The following is a 10,070-nucleotide window of genomic DNA, read 5'->3' as shown; positions in this document are numbered from 1 at the left end:
GGCTCCTCCCCCTCAGGGGCCGTCGGGAGCCAGGCCGAGTCACTACATTGTATAACACACCTTTTTGATCTCTTCAGTTGAGACATTTCACCCATCCTGGGGCAAAAAAAACTAATAAAAAAGGTGCTGGCCAAAATTTTCCCAATGTCAAAATTTTAACAAAAATACAAATTAAAATTTCTATGAGAAAAGGAAATGGAAATTGATTACATCTTTGCAGTACAACAGAAATAGAAAACGGGGTCTTCAACCCTGCCTGGTATAAATTCGCTATAGGCAGCATATATTCTGTACTTAACAAGCTTTCTAAAACACTGAATTAAACTCTGCTCAGCTATGGGAAGTAGACAGGGGGAGGTTGTTGACTCAGGCAGACAAAAGAAAAAGTGCTTCTGGAACTAGTGTGCTACCTCTCAGATAATTAGAAAAACGCAGGTTAAAATGCTGGCCATGACTTATCCCCTCCAGGTTAAATACAATAAGTGAGAGCTGTTCTTCTGTGCTGCTGGGGTTGTAGTTATTAGTGTATGTAACTGGGTCACTGATAGAGCTGATTAAAGATTAAGCATTGGGGGATGGCAGGGAATATGAAACAAAAAATATTTGAAAAAACTGAGGTCAACCTCCCTTTATGCTTGGAAGTTATTTGGTGTATCCCCAAACACACAGGGGTGTGATTACATAGGGAATCTGACTTTCTGCTGGGCTGAAAATGGGGTTCCATTTAAAATAAATAAATAGGGTTAGGGTAAATCACCACTCAGGGCCATGCTCTGACTTTTGAACATCTAAAATGTAACCCCTGGTCACCTTTCATGGCAGTTACCTTCCCCTCCGGCAAGCAGCTCGCAGTCTGGTAAACTTGGGAATACAACCAAATTTTATGTAGGGTACACAAATAAACAAATGACAAGACCAACAAGGTATTAAAGTAATAGGGAATTGGGTTGGTGGTCAAGACCCTCAGTGGTTTGAGCATTGGCCTGCTAAACCCAGGGTTGTGCGTTCAATTCTTGAGGGGGCCACTTAGGGATCTGGGGCAAAATTAGTCCTGCTAGTGAAGGCAGGGGGCTGGACTCGATGACCCTTCGGGGTCCCTTCCAGTTCTATGAGCTAGGTATATCTCCACCTGGGCCTCCCTTGCAAATCCAGGCCACCCCCCACCTCAGTCAGGGGGGTTCAGGGGCTCCTCTCAGCTGGGGACTTGCTCTAGCCTGCTGTCATTGCACTACTCAGCTCAGTCCTCACTCCTAGGTCCTATCGAATTCCCAGTGGACTCAAAAGAAACCCCCTTTCTCTAAGGTAAGACTCTGTGTTCCTCTTGCCCATCTGGGCATGGCTACCCAATCTGGACCCATTGCCCAGCTAAGAGTGGCCCAGTGGATAACTCCACTTCCCCACGTTTTCACACTTACCTCCTTTTTCATATACCTGCAATTACCCAGCACATTTATCACAGATTGTATGTGTGGCACCAGGGAAACCCCAGGTTGTGCAGCTTTTGGCACTTCATGGAACTCCTGACATGATGCAAATTATACCTGCTAACAGGTAGGGAGCCACTCAGTTTTCCTATAGGGTCGTGACTCCTCAGGATGTCATGAGGTTATTACTTGGGGGGCTCGCAAGCTGTCAGCCTCCACCCCAAACCCTGCTTCACCTCCAGCATTTATAATAGTGTTAAATATTTTTAAAGTGTTTTTAATTTATAAGGGGGGGGGGGCCGCACTCAGAGGCTTGCTGTGTGAAAGGTGTCACCAGTACAAAAGTTTGAGAACCACTACTATAGGGGGAGTCAGAGTGGTATATGCAAATTAGTCAGGCAGCAGACTCCCTCAATTCTCGCACTTCACCACTAGAGGGAGCTAAAGAGCTGCTGCTCCAACTCCTGCTAGGCCTCTTAAACTTTCTAATTGTGTCCAGTGAATAGTGAGACATAGTTATGGTAGAAAAAATGACATCACTGTTACTACTGACCCTACACACACTAGCTCCAGAATTTTGCTGGAGAAGAACACATCACATATCCTAAACAGCCGAGGCATATTGCAATCTTTATTATAACTGACATATTAGTAAACTAAACCAAATTATCCCTTAGTGGGATTTATAATCATGTATAGTCACGTTAGATATGCCATGTTCCTTTGTTTTTTGCATTATTTTTATATACATTTTATTAATAATTGTTATGACAACTAATGCAAACAACTAGCCATTAATTGCTACCAAAGTCACTATTAATTTTGCCCCTCTAATTGTTTGATTCTGTTTTGTGACAGAATAATTTGAAAGGAAAATGAATTCCGCCCTTTCTGCGTGTTTGTTACTTGCTGCTCTTTGTGCTCTTGCCCATTGCCATCACTTTCCTCATCACCCCACCTGCGAGGATGACCATAAAGATACAAATCACACGGAAGAGCATGCACTGCTGAGCCAGGCCTGTGTCAAACAAGGTACTAGCTATGCGGACTTTACATTTAGATTCTATAAGCAGGCTATATTAGCAGAAGCAGACAAGAATGTGTTCTTCTCTCCCGTGAGCATTGCCACTGCCTTTGCAATGCTGGCAATGGGTGCTAAATCGGCCACTCGGACTCAGATTTTTGAAGGAATGGGCTTTAGCCTGACAGAGATTCAGGAGGAGGAGATACATGAAAGTTTCCATCATCACATCCACATGATGAATTGTCCTAACAATAAGATCCAGACAAGTATGGGAAATGCCCTTTTCATAGCGAACGAGTTTAAAGCCCTAGAGAAGTTTTTACAAGACGTCAAAACCTTTTATGAAACAGAATATTTTCCTACTGATTTCCATAATTCAAAAGAGGCTACGAAAAAGATCAATGGTTATGTAGAGAAGAAAACCCGTGGGAAAATTCCGGAACTAGTCGGCTATCTTGATCCAAACACTATAATGGTTCTTGTTAACTACATTTATTTCAAAGGTAAGGCATGGAGCCCAAATGGGTATTTATTTAAATTATAATCTTTGAATGGCTGATTTTGATCTAAAGCAAAGAAAACGTTGTTGCTGCTTTTTCTATAAATTAAGAGAAACTGTCATAATATAATAGAGCGCAGCGCTAGAACTGGACTAAATTGTGCAGAGCCTTGAAGGTAAGGACAAAAAACATTTATTTGATGTACCATAAAAGAGGGATCCAATAGTTTAAAATTCCTTTAAGATTCTTAGTTGGAAGGGACTTTGGAAGGGTAGAAAAGAAATAACAAAAACCAATGGGCAGAAATCAAAGCAAGACAAATTCAAATTAGAAATATTTTTTAACAATGAGGCTGATTAACCAGTGTCACAAACTACCAAGTGAAGTGGTGGATTCTCCATCTCTTATGTCTTCTAATCAAGAACAGATGCAATGCAGGGGTCACCAGATGATATTCCAAAGCCTGGGTTGTGCAGGAGGTCAGACTAGATGATCAAATGGTCCCTTCTGGCCTTAAACTCTATCCGAGCAGTCATGTTCATTTATTGTGTTTTAGGTGCCTACTGAGTATAAAACAGCTACAAGAAATCATTTTAATAGCTGTTTTATTTGAGGTACCTGCTAGGTAAATTCTTCCTAATAAAGAATTAAAACAAGAAGTGATTTGATTCTGATTTCCAGTCCACTGCTAAACCTTGGTGTAAACGTTGTTCTGCAAGGGCGGTGGAATATTTACAGTCATTATTTTATTTGTTATTCTCAGGTCAGTTTCTACTGCATGTATGAAACAATATGTGCATTTCCCGCACTCCTAGCAATATGGGAAGCCCAAGGGCTGTTGCCTCTTTGCATCACTAGTGGAACACAAGCCAGCTGAGTGGAGCAGGCTATAGCTTTGCTCAGCTCCTCACCAGTCAGCAATGGGAGGGGCATTGCTGGTTGTGGAGAGGGGAGCCCATTCTCAGGAATGGTGCAGCATACACTCTTGGCTCTTGGTCCCTGGAGCTGCAAGTGGGATTGTGCCTTCACCCAGTGTGGTTCTGTGCCTGTTGGCTCCTAGGGGTAAGAAGCATGAAGACAATATTTGGTTTGACATCTCTAGGTAGCAACAGTTTGATTTGGAATAGTTTGGGGGGGGGCAGCATTACATCAGAATAAATATTTAAGGGACCTATTCTTCTCTCCACAATAATGCTTTAAAGAAAACCAACAACATTTGTTCATTTCATTTAGTGGTTTTCATCTTGACTAATAACCCATTTACCCCAAACTCCAGCACATCAGCGATTCTGCTGCCGCTCGCCTGCAAAACAGACATCGCTTCATAATAATAAACTTGGAGTTACCCCCACCTATGAGCTTCTTCCCTTTGAATTAGTCCAATTTCTGCCAACAAATTCCTCTCTCCCTCCACTATTAAATTGCATTCTCTTTGCTTTTGATGATAAGCCTCCTGGGAAAATCCTTTCGATCCTTTCCACACTCTCGAGGAGGATTTTTTGGTGGATGAGAAAACCTCCGTTAAAGTCAGTATGATGCGCCGGGATACCGACTATGAAAGCCACTATGATAACCAGCTGTCGTGCTGGCTGGTGCAGATACCGTACAATGGAAATGCCAAAGCGTTATTTATTCTGCCTGACGAAGGGAAGATGAAGCAGTTGGAGGCTGCTCTCTTGAAAGAAACTGTGTGTAAATGGGAGAAATTACTTCAAAAAAGGTAACCCTTTGCCCACCATTGTACGGATAGATAGTTGATGGTAATTTAGGAGAGAATTCCAGAGCAAGGCAAAATATTAACGCAGGTATCATAGTTCAGTATTCTCCATGTTGAGTAAGTAGAGTTCTCAAATGATCCCCCAGCTACCTTAGAGGAGAGCGTCGCAGAATGTACAGCTCCAGCTCTTCTGACAGCACAGGCTGCAGCATCCCAACTGCTGGTCCCTTAGGACTCTAGCCAGGCCACTGATCTGAACAAGTCTGGCAGGTCCTAGGACTACAACAAGTACTGTTGCCAGTTGAATGTTTGAAAGTTCCTACTTCTTTCATGTTGCTAATGAGATTTATTAACTGCCTGGTGCCACTGACTCCAACCTCCTTACCCTAATCTCTGACCCCACTCCACCATCTCCTTGTCCCTCCAACTGCTCCTGTTCCCACAGAAGTCTGTTGGAAGGTACATGTCAGGGCTCTGAAATGAAGTTATGAACTCAGGAGAAGTTCATTTGTTATTATTAATTATTATTATTAAATTATTATTATTAATAATTATTAATTAGTATTAATGGTCCAACCACATCTGTTCAGGAGCATCCAGGCATGTACAAAAGGCTCACCTAGACCCTTCTAGGTGCTCAATCCTCACTCAGACACACAAATCACACAGAGAATGCCGATGTCTCAGGAATCAGAAAAGCACCGGGCAGTGTCATTAAATTGCGGGTACTCCGTAGTATTAGCTGAGTGCAATGTTCCACCATCATATTGTGTTCTTTGTTGACAGGAGTATTAATCTGTACATTCCAAAGTTTTCTATTTCGGGGTCCTACGATGTGAAAGTCCTGTTTGAGAAAATGGGTATTACTGATGTGTTTTCTAGCCACGCTGATCTGTCTGGAATTGCTGGGACGTCCAACCTGCATGTTTCAAAAGTAAGTTAGTGAACAAATGGTTTTGTTAACAGGATTTGTCTGTACCTGTGATTATAAAGTTTACATCCGAGACTATTTACGGGCTCGATTCTGTTCCCACTAAAGCCACTGGCAGAACTCTCACTGACCTCAGTAGCTGCTGGCACTCAGTCAGTTTTCTCTAGACTAGGGCACAAACAGGCTCATTACAGAAAGCACAAGGCTTCACCTGTAGTTTCTGAAGGTTGTTATAAAAGGAAATGGTCCTAGGGAGCAGCAAGTACATTAAGAATGGGCACAAGCACAAGAATGGCTTTAACTATTCCTTGCCCCCAGGCTAGATTGGCTCAATAGCAGCAGTGACAGTCACTTCCAAATCCAGGGCTAGGTTGTGATACCCTTAGTCACCCTTTTTCCTCAAGCATTGCCTCAGATTCCAGTGAGAAGATGGGTGAAATCCTGGCCCCACTGAAGTCAATGAGAGTGATGCCCTTGACTTCAATGGAGCCAGGATTTAACTGTGGGTAATAGGCTACAGCTCAAAAGAGGTAAGGTCATCAGAATCTGACCCTAGTTTAGCACTGAGATATTATCATCTAAATCACATTAGGGACAATAAGGACGTTCTGAGTGGGGTTCCATACCACCTCTGTACAGAACCCAGTTAGGGTTTGGAGTAATTAAGGTTCAGCAGTATCAATGCACAGTATGACACAAAAGCTGCACCGAAGAAAAATAATTCTGGGGCTCAGGGCCATGGATTCTTGATCATTGTTCGCCTGGACACTTCTGCTGGAACACGGCTTTGTACTGTCTAAACGTACTGACTGTTTGTAATGTTAAGGAGGAATTGCTGATAGTAATCACTGATAGAAAAAAACCTCTCTCTTTTGCGGAGAAGGGCAGCTGACTTGATCCATGCAGGCCTATCTTTCTTCTCAGTGGAACTGCAATTGAGAAATAACTGCAACAGCCTCTTAATATTGCTGGGTCTGATCCTGGAGTCCGGATACAGGGAAAACGCCTCTTGAAGTCCAGGGGAGATTTGCCACTCAGTGGAGTTGGGTTCATTGGGCTGTACCAATCCTGTTTGTATTCTTCCCATTCTAACACAGCAAGTTCAATTTCAGCTGCTGTTCACGGTCCTGTACTCACGCTGTAACATTTGCCTCATTTCCTTGCAGGCTATTCACAAGGCCGTGTTGAATGTTCATGAGAATGGCACCGAGGCAGCAGCGGCCACTGCAATAGTAGTTAGCAAACTTCTTCGTCCTTCAATTACCATTAAATTCAACAGGCCCTTTGTGCTGATGATTGTTGATAAAGCCACCCTCAGCACAATCTTCATGGGGAAAATCGTCAACCCGACTATAAAATAATTGAGGAGTCACTGGACGCATCAGTGCTTACGGTGGGCCGCAGCAGGCTCTCCTACAGACCACCAGGTGTCAGTGACCATCCCTGAACTTTAATTGACCTACATTCACAAGCAAATCAAACATATATATGGGAATTTTTAGCCTATAAGCAATTGAGATTTCTTCTCAAACAAAATAGCTAATGATGTATACAGCACGTGTAATAACAAATCACAGATAATCTGCCTAAGAAGGCCTATCATCTCTTTGCCCCAGTTTGGTAATTCAGATCATACTAATACATTATCTGAGTCCCTAGAAAAGCAGTCTTTATAAAAGGCTTCTACTAGATCCTCATGTAAGATGTAAAGTTTCCCAACTGAGGGGCGGTGTCCTGAATGCCTTCAGTTCTGGGTTATTCACTGGCAGCTTTATCACCCTGGAATCCTGGTAATGATCACTGCTCTGCCAGTCTGCCTCTGGATAGTCGCAGCCGGGGGGTCCAAGAAATTAGCAATCCCTTCCCTTATTGCTGCCCATGGCCTGGCTGTTAGTCAGCACGCTGCGAAGCCAGTCCCGTCACAGCTCTCTCTCTCCAACAGGTTCTCTCAGTTATTTCTCCTTCAGTCATCTTGCCTTCCCCACATGTTCCAGCTTTTATCTGGGATGTCCCAAAAAGCCAGAGGCCGCTCCAAAACATTTAGAATTGCTCTTCCATAGCACACACTAGATGCCATGTTACTTCCACAGTGATTGGCAAACAACTTTTAAAGGCACAATAATGAAACAGGCACAGAAATTTACATTGTCAATTACTAATTTTTCAGGTAATGAATAAAATAAATGTTGGGACCTAAAATTTTCACTCGTGCTGACTTTTAGAGACTCTCCACTCTCTCGCTGTTATGTTTTATACATCTTTTTAAGCCAGTTAAGCCTTTCAATGATGGTGACACCACATTAACAAAGCAGCATCTCTGGAAAGTGTCTGGGTTTTTAAAAAAGAAATAGTGAGCGAGCAGAACTTTTCTCAGATGGAGAAGGAAGAACAAGTTTTTACTTGCTGGATTCTTTTCTTGCTCTCATCTCTCCTCCACCCAGTCCCCCCATGAACTTGGATTTATTAGCTTTACATATGTTTCCAACAAATATTTAGAAAGCATCCAAAAATATTGTGTTTGCAGATCATAAACTTTGACTGTAAAAGAACCTTAAGGCCCATGATAAAGTTATTCAGCAATTTTTACATTAATAAAATGCCCTTGCAAATTTTGTATTGTGCACTTGGTATCTTATGGAGAGAACATAAATATAAAAGATTTTTTGGATTTTTTTACATCAGGATCAGATTCTGGTATGACTACTCGTGCTCTGATAACTTAGACAAAGTTAATGAGCATTCAGGTCTGTTTTCATGTTTGTTGAGTTTTCCTATTGGGAAATCTAAAATCATTATAGCCAATTATTTCATTTTATCATCCATTTATCATTCTATTACATGATGCTATGGTCTACTCTTATGCTATTTCATATATAATCACTGTATGCTAAACAGGTTTAAATTGTAGGATTATAAAAGTATAGGGATTGACAAGCATTTAGGAGTGATGAGTGTGTATTAGGTAAAGCATGGCTGAAACGCAAGGCCTACAGGATGAGACCTGTAAGATTTTTAGCTTAGCCAAACTAGGCCATAGGCTTAAGAATGCTTGACATGAGTGAGTGACCTAGGAATAACCCGATGCCCGTAAAGTCACAAGGTTATTGCATAAGATGTGCCAATAAGTGATGTTACAGAAAAATGGATTGCAATAGACTGCAATGTATTGTCCAAAACCGCAAGACACCTGATTGTAACATCTTTAAATGTCTGTCTGACCGCAGGGTACATGTGCATAAATGCTAATAAGAATAAGAGGAACTATGAACTACCTATGAAAAATGGGGCACCCCCATGAGGTGTGGAAGTACAGTTAAGGGAAAAGGGGCTGACACCTTTGTGCATATGCATAAGGTGTTAGGCATAGTTAGAATTACAATATATAAAGGATTCGCCGATTGGGTAAAAGCGGGATTAGCCACGGGAAAAACCCCAGCAGGAACTATCCTGATAGTGATTGGTGAGAGGTCCATCAGACCCTAGAATATCTTTGAGGATGTGAGTATGACTACACTGATAATTATTACATAGGTTTTTTAGGATTTTTATATGCATGGGTAATTGTAACTTTACTTATTGCTTAATAAAATTTGTAGTACAGATAAGGCTTTGTACTGGTGATTGTGTCTGTGGTCATTATCCTTGGACTTTGTGTGTTCCTAAAGCCTCCAAATCTGAGAAAAGCACCAGAGGCAATTTCACTCTGTTGAGCTTCAAACTGTAGCAACCAGAGCCAAACACATGGTGGTGTAATACAACTCTCTAAATTCACTTTAAACAAAATAAAAGGCTACACCATATGCCACAGGGCAGATATAAGGGATATGGGTTATAATCCTTCCCCTCCACATCTTGTTTTCCCACCCAGGCCACCACTTATTGACCAGTGTATGCTTGGTTAATAGATATCACATTATCAATATGTATTATTCACACCACACACATTAATATGCATTAAGAACACTATCAACATATCATATTGGGTATATTTATTTGTAGCAGTTGTATGGCCTGAATGGGCCATGTCCATCTATAATTCTGTTCTCCTTATGCTAAGTATCTCATAACTAAGGCTAAGTTTTAGTCACAGATATTTTTACTAAAAAGTCATATACAGGTCACGGGCAGTAAACAAAAATTCACTGCCTGTGGCTTGTCCATGATTTGTACTATAGACCCCTAACTAAAACTTGGGCCAGGGCTGCTGCAGGTCCAGGGGTGCTGCTCTGGGGGGGTGGCCCAGGACCCTCGCTGGTGCAGCGTATGGGACAGGCGGCAGCACACGACCCAGGACCCATGCTGGTGCTGGGGGGGGGACAGGTGGCAGCGCATGGCCCGGGACCATCGCTGGTGCTGGGGAGGAGGGGAAGGGTTGGCAGGGCAGCAGGCTCCCTATCCAGCTCTGCGCAGCTCCCCAGAAGCGGCCGGTATGCAGGGCCGGCTCCAGCATTTCTGCCTCCCCAAGCAAGAAAAA

At 42.5% G+C, this 10,070-nt stretch overlaps 1 protein-coding gene across 2 annotated transcripts in view; it reads left to right on the top strand.

Moving 5' to 3' along the window:
• Window positions 1-8,208, top strand: part of LOC112107053 (serpin A3-1-like) — a 9,744-nt gene extending 1,536 nt beyond the window's left edge. The window contains exons 1-5 of one of the 2 annotated variants that reach the window (XM_026651317.2): window positions 1,255-1,302; window positions 2,283-2,951; window positions 4,398-4,668; window positions 5,452-5,599; window positions 6,763-8,208. In XM_026651317.2, coding sequence (XP_026507102.1) covers window positions 2,300-2,951; window positions 4,398-4,668; window positions 5,452-5,599; window positions 6,763-6,957 — 1,266 coding nt within the window. In that variant the 5' untranslated portion in view covers window positions 1,255-1,302; window positions 2,283-2,299 and the 3' untranslated portion in view covers window positions 6,958-8,208. Of the gene's footprint in view, window positions 1-1,254; window positions 1,303-2,282; window positions 2,952-4,397; window positions 4,669-5,451; window positions 5,600-6,762 lie in introns of those variants that run through there. The other variant, XM_024200599.2, reaches the window with a different exon arrangement.
• Window positions 8,209-10,070: the final 1,862 nt, after the last annotated feature.

Source organism: Terrapene carolina, unplaced genomic scaffold, assembly GCF_002925995.2.
Source record: "Terrapene carolina triunguis isolate 2854851 unplaced genomic scaffold, T_m_triunguis-2.0 Scaffold96, whole genome shotgun sequence".
Lineage (NCBI taxonomy): Eukaryota > Metazoa > Chordata > Testudines > Emydidae > Terrapene > Terrapene triunguis.
Note: the sequence above shows the minus strand (reverse complement) of the source record. Positions and strands in the feature narration are given on the sequence as shown.